The sequence below is a fragment of the Gorilla gorilla genome, chromosome 16 (genome assembly GCF_029281585.2).
Source record: "Gorilla gorilla gorilla isolate KB3781 chromosome 16, NHGRI_mGorGor1-v2.1_pri, whole genome shotgun sequence".
NCBI classification, from domain to species: Eukaryota; Metazoa; Chordata; class Mammalia; order Primates; family Hominidae; genus Gorilla; species Gorilla gorilla.
This window is the reverse complement of record NC_073240.2, coordinates 84154214-84169089: the sequence shown is the minus strand read 5'-3', so window position 1 is coordinate 84169089 and position 14876 is coordinate 84154214. Positions and strand designations below refer to the sequence as shown.

The 14876-nt window shown below is 40.0% G+C and overlaps 1 protein-coding gene across 18 annotated transcripts in view; it reads left to right on the top strand.

The window, feature by feature from the left end:
* Positions 1–14876, top strand: part of CPEB1 (cytoplasmic polyadenylation element binding protein 1) — a 103867-nt gene that overhangs the window by 19026 nt on the left and 69965 nt on the right. For 10 of the 18 annotated variants that reach the window (XM_055362827.2, XM_055362823.2, XM_055362820.2 and 7 more), the window contains one exon: positions 1718–1892. In XM_055362827.2, coding sequence (XP_055218802.1) covers positions 1718–1892 — 175 coding nt within the window. Of the gene's footprint in view, positions 1–329; positions 424–472; positions 722–1717; positions 1893–14876 lie in introns of those variants that run through there. The other 8 variants (XM_031002218.3, XM_055362815.2, XM_055362817.2 and 5 more) reach the window with 4 other exon arrangements.

The window sequence follows — 14876 nt, the reverse complement described above, 5'->3', positions numbered from 1 at the left end:
CCTTTAATGTACAGTTCATTGGTTTTTAGTCCAGTTGACTGTTGGACAGTGTGGGAGTTAGGAGGACCAACCCCCACAGTCAAATATCTATGTATAACTTTGACTCCCCCAAAACTTGACTAATAGCCTGCTGTTGACCGGAAGCCTTACCAATAACATAAACAGTTGATTGCATATTTTGTATGTTACATGTATTTTATACTGTATTCTTACGATAAAGTAAGCTAGAGAAAAAATGTTACTAGAAAATCATAAGAGAAAATATATTTACTGTTCATTAAGTGGAAGTGAATCATAAAGATCTTCATATTTACTGTCTTCACATTCAGCAGGCCGAGGAAGAGGAAGGATTGATTGGTCTTGCTCTCTCAGGGGTGGCAGAGGGGGAAGGATGTGGAGCGGATGGAAGGAGAAGCAGGCACAGTCAGTGTAACTTTACAGAAATAGTTTCTGTCTGACTTTTTGCTTTTTCATTTCTGTAAAAATGTTTCTCTGTGGTACCAATCCTAATTCCACCATTTGCGTTAGTTTCAGTGCCTGTGTAATAGAAGGGTCTGTATTGTAAAAGAAGTCAAAAGCAGCCTTGAATAATCGGAACCCTTTTGCCAGATCATCTAATGTCAATATGTTTTCTGGCATTGCTACTTCAACATCGTCTTCCATGTCTGGCACTGGTTTGGAGCACTCATCTCTATCAAATTGTCTTCTGCTAATTCCTCTGGTATGTTAACTCTTGGATTTCTCCAAGGTCCATGTCTTGGAAATCTTCACTCCCAACCTTTTTTGTCATATCTACAGTTTCTTTCATGATTTCCTGTATTGGCTCTGTGGTAAATCTGTGAAGTCATGTACAACATCTGGAAACAGTTTTTTTAAGCAGGAATTTATTATTTTGGGCATGATGGCTTTCATGGATTTTTCTGTAACAATGATGGCATTGTCACTGGTGTAATTCTTCTAGACTTTCATGACCTTCTCTCTACTGGGGTTCTCTTCCACAGCATTAACAATCCTTTCTGTAGAGTAGCATGTGTAATGAGCCTTAAAGGTCTTTATGACCTCTTGATCTGGAGGCTGACTTAGAGATGTTGTATTTGGGGGCATGTATACCTCTTTGTTGTTGAATTCATGGCATTCTGGGTGGCCAGGGGCATTGTCCAGTATTAAAAGAACTTCTGAGTACCTTGTTCATCATAAACACTCATTAAGTGTTTTATTATATAAAAAAAAGTCCTTTACTGGCAAGGTACTTTCTGACTCCAGGAACAAAATATCAATTGAACCAATTCAGGAAAAGGGTTCTTGTCCAGACCTTCTTGTTGTACAACCGAAAGACTGGCAGCTGGTGTTTACCTTTTCCCTTAAGGCCCAGAGGTTAGCAGCTTTATAGATAAAGGCAATCCTAATCATAAACCTGACTATATTTGTAGAAAACTAGTAGAGTTAGCCTACCCCTTTTTGCCTTAAATCCTGGTGCTTGATTCTCTTCCTTAATAGTATCCTTTGTGGAAATTTTTCCACGAATTGGCCAAGAATATTTTGGTATTTTTTTCTTACAGTTCCGAGTACTTAGCTCATAGTAAATGCTCATTAAGTGTTGTAATGTACAAAGAAGATACTTAAGTCCTTCCTACTTTATCTAATTCGTAATGTGGAGAGAAAGGGGATCACAAAGGAGTGTAGAAAACCTAAATATCTTTTTTTCTTCTGTGTCTAGGAAGAAGAAGCAGGAAGGATAAAAGATTGCTGGGACAACCAGGAAGCACCTGCTCTCTCCACGTGTAGTAATGCCAATATCTTTCGAAGGATAAATGCCATATTGGATAATTCTCTGGATTTCAGTAGAGTCTGCACTACACCTGTAAACCGAGGAATTCATGATCATTTGCCAGGTGATTTAGGTTTGAAAACTTGAACGTGGTGCATGTAAGGGGTCTTCCTTGGAAAGTTTGTGAAGAACAATGTTGAGTTGCTGGCAATACTTGCCTTTTTGTGGTTTAGTTTATGGATTGAATCCCTCTCTGGGTGAAGACTGCCTTTGATTAGGATGTGTAAACCTACTTTATGATACACAGAAAGGTTGGGGAAAAAAGAAAAGGTCACAGATTACACAAGTATTTATATAAAGAGATATAATGTGGATCACATATGTTACAGATTTTCTGGTAGCCATGTTAAAATTAAGATACAGATGAAATTAATATTTTATTTAACCCAATATAATATGACATTTAATTAATATGAAACCTATTAATGAGATTATTTTTGTTAGTACTATGACTTCAAAATCCAGTGTGGATTTTACAAGCATATCTCAACATGGACATTTCAGGTGTTGAGTGGCTACTGCACTGGACAGTGTAGCTCTCGAATGTTTTAACAGCTTTTAAACATGAGTCAGCACGCATTTAGTTTCTGTATCTATTGGATACTCCAAGGAATAGTGGAGATAGAGGGCAGCATCTCCTGAAGTTGACTCTTTCCAAGAGGTGTGGATGTCCTAATGGTGTTTCATTTTGTGGGAGTTGCAACCCATTATAAGAATGTTGAAGTGCTTTGGGTTTGAGTTATTTATTTTATTTTATATTTTCTTTTTCTTTCTTTCTTTTATTCTTTTTTTTTTTTTGGGACGGAGTCTCACTCTGTTGCCAGGCTGGAGTGCGGTGGTGTGATCTAGGCTCACTGCAACCTCCGACTCCCTGGTTCAAGCGGTTATCCTGCCTCAGCCTCCCCAGTAGCTGGGATTACGGGCACGCGCCACCATATCCAGCTAATTTTTGTATTTTTAGTAGAGATAGGGTTTCACCATGTTGGCCAGGATGGTCTCGATGTCCTGACCTTGTGATCTGCCTGCCTTGGCCTCCCAAAGTGCTGGGATTACAGGTGTGAGCCACTGCACCCGGCCTTTATTTTATATTTTGTTTTTCTTTCTTTCTTTTTTTTTTTTTTTTTTTTTGAGACAGAGTCTAGCTCTTTTGCCCAGGTTGGAGTGCAGTGGTGCGATCTCAGCTCACTGTAACCTCTGCCTCCTGGGTTCAAGCAATTCTCCTGCCTCAGTCTCCCAAGTATCTGGGATTACAGGCACCCGCCACCACACCTGGCTAATTTTTTGTATTTTTAGTAGAGATGGGGTTTCGCCATGTTGGCCAGGCTGGTCTCAAACTCCTGACGTCAGGTGATCCACCCGCCTCGGCCTCCCAAAGTGCTGGGATTATAGGCGCGAGCCACTGTGCCTGGCCTGTTTCAGTTGTTTTAGATGAAAGAATATATGTTTAATTTTTAAAAATGGACCTTGAAAACAATTAGCAACAATGGGGATTCTCAAAACAAGGACTGATAATTACAGTCAACCCTTGAACAACACTACATTGGACTGTGAAGGTCCACTTATATGCAGATGTTTTTCAACCAAAGCTGGAAAATGTGGTATTCAAGGGATGTAAAACCCACACGTATGGAGGGCTGACTTTTCTGGTATAGGTGGGTGCCTCAGGACCAACTGCAAGACTTGAGTATGTGCGGATTTTGGTATACTCTGGGGGTCCTGGAACCAATTCCCTACATATACCAAAGGACAGCTACTGTTTTTAGTTGTAAATTCTTTTATTTATTTTTTAACTTGGCATTAGAAATAATTCCCACAAAAATGCAGGAGTATGTGAGCATTAAATAGCATAATGTTTGAGGGAGAGGCATATTAAGGGAGTGACTAACTTGTGGCATTTGCTTCTGTCGTACAGGAAGGCAAATGAGAGAAGGGCATACTTGGGGGTGGGGGTGGTTTTTGTCTCTTCTGACTTGTACAAAAGAAAAATGTAAGTCATGAGCTAGCCCAATTCTCTTTTAGTTTACACTGAGTTAAAAGTTCAGGGAGTCATCTTTCTTAGTTCTAATACATGTTCTGTTTTTCTCCTTTGAGAAAATTGCATGTATTCTGTCCCAGTAAGAATGACAGGCCAGGCATGGTGACTTAAGCCTGTAATTAAGGCTGGAGCAGGTGGATCACTTGAAGCCAGGAGTTTGAGACCAGCCTGGGCAACATGGTGAAACCCCGTTTACAAAAAAATAGAAAAATTAGCCAGATGTGGGGTGTGCACCTAGTTGCAGCTACTTGGAGGGTGAAGTGGGAGGATCACTTGAGCCTGGGAGGTCGAGGCTGCAGTGAACTGTGGTCATGGCACTGTACTACAGCCTGGGTGACAGAGCAGGACCCCTTCCCACCTCCGCCAAAAAAAAAAGTATGACACTCAACAATTCAACAATGACTTAAACCTCACTGGGTTGTTTCAGAGATGCTGGAAACTTTTCTAGTTTACAGGAAAATATTTTTCAGCTAATACTAGGTGTTGGACTTCAGGGAAAGGACCCATGATTGATGAGAGAGGAGCTTTCCAGAGTGTATGTTTGCAGCTGTCCAGGGAGCCCAGTGACTTCACTGGTAAGATGCCAGGGTCTGGTGACGATGTTGTTACCATTATACTCTGCCCAGGGTCAGTAGCCGAAGTACAAGTTAAAGACTTCTCGGGCTCTTCAGCTCCTTCTCAGCCTCTTAGAACCTTCTAAGAGAAGCAGGAGGAAGATCTTGAGGAAATTGGGAAACCTGGGTTCTAAGATTGACCCTGGGCAGTGAGATAAAGAGGTCAGTTTTCTCAGCTGCAGGACAGAATGGTACCTGCTCAACCTGCCTCACAGGTTTCTTATGGGGCTCAGATGTTAAGACAATACTGCAGATTGAAGGGAACTCAAGGAATTATAGGAAAGGTTTCTGTCAAAGGTAGCTGATGTTCTTGAGCCCTTCACGTATACCCAGCCCCTCCCTTGTGTGGTGAACTCTCTCTACTTTCCACTTGTGATTCAGCTCAGGGCTGTGGGCCTGTATTCTCGAATGGTGAAACAAGGATGCCTGGCCTACAGCAGAGAGCATTTTTTCTGTGTTCACCAGCAAAAATACCAACCTTGTGATTAATGAGAAAGTAAACTAGGATATATATTTTTCTATGAAGAACCTTAAGAAATAACCCAAACTTGTAGCTTCTGATCAAAAGTAATTTTGTTCCTTAAAGGAAATAATCACAATTATGAAAACCTAAGATTGTTTATGGACAGCATTATAACTAGGGACAATTTGGCAACAGAATGTTAAGTAAATGATAGGAGAGCTATACCATGGAATATCATGTACCATAAAATATAATGTTTATAGAAGACTACTTAATGGCAAAGAAAGATAACTAGTGTCTGAAATGAAAAAAAGTGAAGTGTAAGACAGGTGTAAAAAAGCAAAGTGTAAAAAGAATGGCCTTAAATATATATGCATAGAAAAACACTGGAATGATATAAATGTGACAGTGAAGGTAGGTAATAGCAGAAAAAAATTATGGGTAATTTTTTTTTCCTGAGACGGAGTCCCACTCTGTTGTCCAGGCTGGAGTGCAGTGGCGTGATCTCGGCTCACTGCAGCCTCCAACTCCCGGGTCCAAGTGAGTCTCCTGCCTCAGTCTCCTGAGTAACTGGGATTACGGGTATGCCCCACCACGCCTGGCTAATTTTTGTATTAGTAGAGATGGGGTTTCACCACATTGGCCAGGCTGGTCTTGAACTCCTGACCTCAAGTGATCCACCTGCCTTGGCCTCCCAAACTGCTGGGATTACAGGCGTGAGCCACCGCACCTGGCTGGGTAATTTTTTTCTGTATGCTTTTCCCCACTAGTTCTTCTAAAACAAACATTTTGTAATAAATTTTCAAATGGTGTGTTTCCTAACACAGTGTTTCACATTGCTAGTTGCATGCGTAACCCAGTTGATAAAGCATCATTGGAAAAGTGCTGTGATAGGGTCAGGGAGAGGTTGGTTTGGTTTGAGAACTAGGAAACACTTCTGGTTAAAGCAGCATTTGAAATAGGCTTTGAAGAGAATTAAAATTACTTTAGTCTTAACTGGATGTTGAGTAGATTATTTTTTTTCTGTTGCTCCAGAATTGGCCATTAGGGCCCAAAGCTGAGAATAAAGAGCTGTTAAGTGACCTGTGGTGTAATGAGAATCCCTAAGAGGTGGGACCAGATACCTCCCGCCAGGGCTTACCAAAAGGTCATAGAGCTGTCCCTCCTACCACAAACATTAGCTCAACCCTTCCCTGGCTTATAAAGAGGATCACATAAGGAGGGGGTAGCATTTGAAGTGATTCCGTCCCCGTCCGTGGAGGAGGGTGGGGTAGGATGTGGCTTTGTCATTTAAGCCAAGCAAGAGGGTCTTCCAAGAGAAGTATTTGTATAGATGGAGAATGCTTCCAAGAAAGAAGACAAGGTTGAACCCCTGGTTAGACAGCTGACTTGCTGTCTGTCCCTGACTGAATAGAAATTAGTGAAGAAGAGATGTGGGCTGGGTGCAGTGACTCATGCCTGTAGTAATCTCAGCACTTTGGGAGGCCGAGGTGGGCAGATCACTTGAGGTCAGGAGTTCGAGACCAGCCTGACCAACATGGCGAAACTTTGTCTCTATTAAAAATAGAAAAATTAACCGGGCATGATGGTGCGTGCCTGTAGTCCGGGAGGCTGAGGCAGGAGAATTGCTTGAACCCTGGAGTCGGAGGTTGCAGTGAGCCGAGGTCGCACTCTGTATTCCAGCCTGGGTGATAGAGTGCGACTCTGGAGAGAGATGTGGCGGGGTGGGGAAAGAGAGTAGCTGGAGCATCTGAATTCCCCGTTTATATACAAGAAAGTTGTGACTTGCTGTGGTTTAAGAGGGTTTTGCAAAGGCCTGAGCTTTTGGGCTAGTACCCCACGAAGAAGGCCCTTGTTGCATGATGGGTGGTAGGAGCTAGGGTGGGGCTGGAAGGTCAGGCCAGAGCTGGATTTCCTACCCCAACAACTGTCTAGTGGAGATGACAGGGATGTCTGCCACCTAGAGGGCCCTCTCCACATTCCCTAGTCCTTTAAGCCATAGACCTTTTGGAACCTGTGAGGAATGGAGAAAATGGGCTGCAGATGGACGTGTGATTTAAGCATTAATGCGTTGAGTTGTTAGTAACGGTGTCTGTAAAGATGTGAAAAGTGGTGAAACATCATTAAGGGATGTCTTAACTGCTATATGGATAGGGAGACTTAATATTTAGGATGGAGGCAATGATTGGAGGAGCAGTTTCATATTAACTCACTGAGATGCCATTTCTCAATAATCAGTTAAAATAGCTTGGAGGTTTAGAAAGGAATTGACTAGCCAAAGCAGTCCTAAGTAAGGTTTAGCACTGATATGTTTATTTAACAGTTTTTAAAAACTGAAATATAATACACATACAGGAAAGTACATGCTGTATCATAGGCGAAGAGCTCCAACTTTCCCAAACTGAACACAACCATGTAACCAGCTCCCAGACCTAAATAGACTGCTGACTTTTAATGTAGGACCAAAGAATTGTATAGTTGTAGCCTGATGTTGGATTTTTTTTTTTTTTTTTTTCCTGAGATGGAGTTTCACTCTTGTTTCCCAGGCTGGAGTGCAATGGCAGGATCTTGGCTCACCGCAACCTCTGCCCGGGTTCAAGTGAGTCTCCTACCTCAGCCTCCTGAGTAGCTGGTATTAACAGGCATGTGCCACCACCCCCGGCTAATTTTGTATTTTTAGTAGAGACGGGGTTTCTCCATATTGGTCAGGCTGGTCTTGAACTCCTGGCCTCAGGTGATCCGCCCGCCTTGGCCTCCCAAAGTGCTGGGATTACAGGCGTGAGCCACTGCACCTGGCCTGGATTTTTTTTTTTTTAAGAGACATGGTGTCACTGTGTTGCCCAGGCTGGTCTCAGACTCCTGGCCTCAAGCCATCCTCCTGCCTCAGCCTCCCAAGTTGCTGGGATTACTGGCATGACTAATGCTGAATTTTTGACTGAGATGGTTTCACTTCTTATTGTACTGGATCATAAACCGTATCGTCACTAAATTGTCTGAAAAGCTATTCCAAAACAAAGTTTAATACATTCAGTCCCATCTTGCAGGAAATGATTGAAATTACTGTCATGAAGTCTTGTTTCCCACAAAATAAACTTTTATGGAACCTTACTGTGTGGCTGTAACAGTTAAGTGGCAACGATTTAACTTGTGTTGTTGAAGTTAACTTACAGAAAAGTATGAGTGTACTATTCACTGAATTTTTATATACTGAACACATCTTGTATAAGTAGTCACATGTAGAGGCAAAAATTAAGAATACACCAAAATTCCCCTTGCAGTCCTTTCAGTCTCTAATTTACAAAGGGCAGTTGTTATGCTAACTTTTTATTTTTCTGAGATGGGGTATCACTGTCACCCAGGCTGCAGCACAGTTGTATGATCATAGCTCACTGCAGCCTTGAACTCCTGGGCTCAAGTGATTCTCTTGCCTCAGCCTTCTGAGTAGATGGGACTGCAATCATGCGTCACCATGCCCAACTAATTTTTTTTTTAAGTTTTTGTAGAGACAGAATCTTGCTGCGTTGACCAGGCTGGTCTTGGACTCTTGGGCTTAAGCAAATTCCTTGCCTTGGCTTCCGAAAGTGTTGGGATTATAGGCATGAGCCACCACATGCAGTTCATGCTGACTTTTAATTGCATAGATAAATTGTGCCTGATTTTGAATTTACATAAATGGAATCACAGATATGTACACTTTTTTTTTTTCTTTTTGAGACAGAGTCTTGCTCTGTCACCCAGACTACAGTGCAGTGGTGTGATCTTGGCTTCCTGCATCCTCCGCCTCCTGGGTTCAAGGGATTCTTCTCCCTCAGCCTCCCAAGTAGCTGGGACTACAGGCACACGCCACCACACCCGGCTAATTTTTGTATTTTTAGTAGGGACATAGTAGAGACATACTGGCCATATTCACCATATTGGCAAGGCTGGTCTCAAACTCCTGACCTCGTGATCCACCTGCCTTGGCCTCCCAAAGTGCTGAGATTATAGGGGTGAGCAACCGCACCCGGCCCAGATATGTACTCTTTAGCTGTGAGTTTCATCCATGTTGCAACTGGTTGTGGGTCATTCATTCCTGTTGCTTTACAGTATTCCATTGTATGAATGTACCAGTGCTTATTCATTATACTGTTAATAGGCATTTGAGTTGTTTCCAGTTTGGGGCCATTGTGAATAGTGCTGCTATTATCTTTTGGTGAATTAATTTCCCTTGGTTATCTTCCTAGGAGAGGGATTGTTGGGTCATAGGGTATATGTATGTTTATCTTTGAGATGCTGCCAGTTTTTCTCAGTGGTTATACCAGTTTACACTTCCAGTGGTGTACGATGGTTTGGGTTGTTTCATATCCTCATCAATAATTGTATTGTCTTTCATTTTAGCCATTTTGGGGTGTATGTAGCAGTATCTGTTGTGGTTTTAATGTTCATGTCCTTGGTGACTGATGAAGTTGAGCACATTTTCATGTTTACTGGCCTTTGGATATCCTTTTTCTTGAAGTGTCTCTTCAGGCCTTATACTCATTTTTCTTAGGGTTATCTACCTTTTTCTTGTTTACTTGTAGCAGTTCTTTATATAGGCCACATATGAGTTCTTTGTCTGAAATATGTATTAAAATTATTTTCTTTGAGTCTGTGATTTGTCTTTGTACTCTTAATTGGCGTCTTTTGAATAACAGAAAAATTGTAATGAAGTATAATTTACTGACTTTATTCCATTGTGTTTAATGCTTGTGGCCTGTTTAAGAAATATTTGCCTATTCCAAGGTCATGAAGGTAGTATATGTTTCTTTTCTAAAGTTGTTTTACCTTTCACACTTAGATTTGCCACCCATCTGGAATTTTGTTTTGTACATGGTATAAGATAGAAGGGGAAGATTAATTTTGTTCTGTGTGGATAGCCAGTTGACTCAGCATCATTTTGGTGAAAGAAAATTCTTTTAAATTGTATTGCCATGTTGCCTTTCTCATAAATCAGGCATCCATAGTATACGTACAGATCCGTTTCTGGATACTCTCTTCTCTTCCATTGATCTATTTATCTGTCCTTGTGTCTTAGTTATTGTAGCTTTCTAATAGGCTTTGATAGTTGGTAGTGAAGTCCTTCAACTTTGTCTTTTTGGATTCTTGGCTTTTCTTGGATCTTCACATTTCTATATAAATTATAGATTCAGCTCATCAGTCCAAGCTCCACCCCCCGCCTCACATACACAGAGTTCTACTGGGATTTTGATTGGGATTGCATTGAACCTATGAATCAAGTTCTGGATAATGGATATGTTGACAAGTCTTCCAATTCAAGAAGTTGATATATCCCTTTGCTTATCTGGTCTTTAAAAATTTTATTAGTGTTTGTAGATGTCTTGCAGATTCTTTAAGTTTATCTCTAGGTTTTGATGGTATTTAATGCTATTGTAAAGGAGTTTTTTGTTTGTTTGTTTTTTAGTGCCATTTTCTGTTTGTTTGCTGCTGTGACAGCCCTATCTAGTGTTGGCTCCAGAAGTAGATATTTCAGGTTTTGGACATTTGAGTCCTTCTTATGTGCAAATTGTTTGTGGTAACCTGTCTCCCAAATAGTCTATAGTTTTGAGATGTGAGTTTTATTGCTTTTGTTCATCTGTGAGTTTTAGAGGATATATGGAGAGATTTGGATCTAAGCAACTGCCAGTTTGCTATAGGAACCAGGAAGTCTGATTTTGCTGATCTTGTTTGAAGAATATACATATTCTGTCTCATATATACATAGATACGTATTGTGCATTTGTCAAAGTGTATATGAGAGAGAATATACATATGTGTATATATGTGTGTATACAATATATATAGACAAAATATACACAAAAAGTGTTTTTGCCTCTTAGAATGTCTAAAATTGAGAAGACTGACCTTACCAAGAATTGGCAGGGATGTTGAATAACTGAAACTGTCAAACTGCTGGCAGGAATGCAAAATGGTACAACTATTTGGAAAACAGTTTGGCAGGTTCCTAAAAGGTTAAATGTTTACCTACCATAAGACGCAGTGGTTCCACTCTTTTTTTTTTAATAAGCTAACATTTTAGAATAGCTTTCAATTAATAGAAAAGTTACAAAGAAGTTACAAAAGTTAATAAAATTAAAAACTTTAATAGAATTAATAACAATTAATAGAAAAGTTACAAAGCTAGCATAGAGAATTCCTGTATATCCTGTACCTAATTTCCCCTATTTTGCTAACATCTTACATTATTATTGTGCATTTGTCACACCTAATGAAGCAATATTGATACTGTAGTCTGTATTTTATTTGGATTTTCTTAGTTTTTACCTAATGTGCTTTTTCTGTACCAGGATCCCACCCAGGATATCACATTAGTCATCATGTGGGCTCCTCCAGACTGTGGCAGTTTCTCAGACTTCCCTTATTTTCGATTATTTTGACAGTTTTGAGTAGTATTGGTCACACTCAAGAGAAATGAAACCATTTATCCATATACAAACTTAACACAAATGTTCATAGCCTCTTTATATATAATAGCCAAAACCTGGAAACAACCCAGATGTCCATCAATAGATGAATGGATAAACAAACGCAAAGGAGTACTGCTCAGCAGTAAAGAGGAATAAACTATTGATGCTACTACAACATGGATGAATTTCAGGATAATTATGTTCAGCGAAAGAAGCCAGACAAAAGAGTATATACCACATAATTCTGTTTGCACAGAATTCTATCAAATGCCAACTAACCTCCAGTGACAGCAGGGAGGTCGGTGGTTGCCTGGGCAAGAGGACTCAGAGGTAGGTAGGAAAGGATTTCAAAAGGGCGTTAAACTTTTGGGGCAGAACTTGAGGATAAGTGGTCAAATAATGAAATAAACTTTTGGGGAAGATGGATATGTTTATTACCTTGACTTTTGGTGATGGTTTCTTGGGTATGTATACATAGGTTGAAACATATCAAATTCTGCACTTTGAATACATGCAGTTTATATGTCAGTTATGTCTCAAAGCTGTTAACCTTTGTAAACATAATTATCTCTGAATGGTAGGATTTAAATGCATATATTTGCTTTTATAGGGTTTTCTGCTTTTAAAAATTTTAACCAGCCTGGCCAACATGGTGAAACCCTGTCTCTACTAAAAATACAAAAATTAGCCGGGCGTGGTGCCATGCACCTGTAGTCCCAGCTACTTGGGAGGCTGAGGCAGGATAATCACTTGAACCCGGGAGGTGGAGGCTGCAGTGAGCTGAGATCGTGCCACTGCACTCCATCCTGGGCGATGACAAAAGCGAAACTCCGTCTCAAAAAAAAAAAAAAATTTAAAAAGAGGAATGTAAAATAATGTATTTCCCACCGATCTTTAACAAATGTTAAGATTTTGATATGTTCGATTCAGACAATATAAACATCAAATAAAAGTTTTACACTTAAGTGTACCCTTTTCCTCATTTTCCTAGAGATAACTCTCCTGAAGTTGGTGTATTTCCTTCCCATCCGTGTTTTTATACTTCTCTGTGTATGTCCATAAACATCGTTTTACGTTTTTATGTAAATAAAAAAAACACTGAGGAAAATCCACAGTTTAAAGTATATAACTGGGTAAATTGTCACAAAACAAATACACTCATGCTCTCAAGCTCAAATCAAGAAATAGAATGATATAAGCAACTAAGAAGACCCCTCATGCCGCCTCCTAATTGTCATATGTTTTAAATCTTTATGCAAAGAATATGACATTATCTTCCTGGCATTTGCTTTTTTTCCATGTATCATATTTATAATGTGTACGTATTGATAGTTATTTGTAAGTAAAGTCAATACATTTTAATTGCTTTGTAGTAATATTTTACATAAATATATACAATATTCCTCTTGGTAAATGTTTAGGTATATATTTTTTGCTGTATTTAGGTAAATATATATTTTTTGCAATTATAAACAGTATTTTGGTGAACATCCTTGTTTATGTCTCCTGTGCCCACATCACAAGAGCTTCCTTGAGTATGTACCTAGAAGTTAATTGCAGAGTTTGGTATATTGTCTTCACACTTCAAGTTGCTGGGTACTTTTTCAAAGTGAATTTACCAGTTTATAATCCTGCTAGGATTTCATGAGTTTTCAGTCACATTCCATGTAGACTCTAGATATTGTCATACTTCAAAATTCCAGTTGATATAGCTGTAAATCCAACTTGATTTTGTTTTCTTTATATTATAAAATATTTTCTGAAGTTAAAATAATACGTGTAGCATATATGATCTGGCATCAACCCAGAGTAAGTTTCTAGAATTGTGTCCCAGGGTTCTTTCCCTTTATGCCATTCTGTCTGCTGTTTCTTGACATTCCATGCATATTATATAATTAAAATCACGGACTTAGATGAAGTTGTGCAGTGAATGCTCTTCTGCTACATTGTTGACAACTAAATTGACTGTCTTCCTAGAAAAAATTATTTTATTCAAAGTTGGCTTGGTTGTCACTTCAGAAACTTTATAACACTGTCCTGCCTCCAATGTTCTGTAGTCTGTCAATCCGTGAGATGAAGCAAGGTCCTTCTTGGCTCTTCGTGTTTATTTGTGGATCCATCATGTGGTGTTGTAAACATACACATTCTTAAAATGGGAGGATAGGGTACAGTTTTGAAAAAACATTGTTTGTCCGTTTCATAATAAACCCAAACAAAGATAGGGTACAGGCTCTGAATGCAGATGACCTGAGAACAAATTCTGGTGGTGCTACTTACTTGCTGTGACCTTGGCTTACACTCTGAGTTTAAATTTCCTCTTTAGACACATAGGTAGAAATAGTACCCATTTGTAGGGGTTTTGTGAAGCTTAAATAAGATTTGTATTGAATACTATCTACAATGATGCACATAACTGCACTTACTAAATGGTGATAGTGATTGTGATAGTGTGGGTATATAAAGATGGAGTTGTGAGAGCACTGGCTGAGGTCATATATATATATACACACACACATTTATATTTTAAAGAGTTGAACTAGGTTTTCTGTTTATACTGTAAGTCTCTTGAAGAATGTGTAAGGACTAGGTCTTAAATACCCTTGGGTTTCGTTTCTTTTCTTTCTTTCTTTTTTTTTTTTTTAAGATCTTTTGAAATCCTTGGATTTCTAATCCTCAGTATTGGGCCTGGTGCATGTTAGGTAACATTATACAATTGCTTAATGAATACATTCTCTCAAACTGGGTGCCTAAGCTGAAAAAGGCCCTCATTTTGTGTTCAAATTGTACTCCCCCCCCACATTTGGTACTGATAATATCTAGGAATTTACTTGCAGTTTTGTGTGTGTGTATGTGTTCACAATCAGTATTTATTTAGACTTCAGTAATTTTTAGTGATTACTTAGATTATCATTGTGTTTTGTTTAATTCTTGGACTAGTTTGATGGACTTTTCCAAATTGTTAAACATGGAATATATGGAAACTTGCATAAAACACCTGTATATTTTAATCAGTTATACAGCAGACACCCACATAACCACTACCCAGGTCAAGAAATAGAATATTACAGCTGGGTGCAGTGGCTCGTGCCTGTAATCCCAGCACTTTGGGAGGTTAAGGTGGGAGGGTCACTTGAGCCCAGGAGTTCGAGGCTTCAGTGAGCTATGATAATGCTGCTGCACTCCAGCCTGGGAGCAAGACCCATATTTTTATGTGGTTAAGAGTGACGAAGAGGACTCTGGAAGCCTCCCGAGGAGGCCAGTCCCTTTCCAGCAGCCCTTGGGGCCGTCCCAGGGTAGGGGGTCTTAGAGCCCCAGGGTCCCACCCAGGGTGTGTGTGTCTCTCCTGGTGGGCTTCCCCAGGCATCAGCAAGGCCACCGCTTGGCGGAGGCATGCCGGCAGGGACTCAGAAGCAGCTAGGCCGAAGAGGATCCTGGGAGCCTCCCAAGGAGGCCAGTCCCTTCCTGGCAGCCTCCCGGGCTGTCCCAGGGGGGC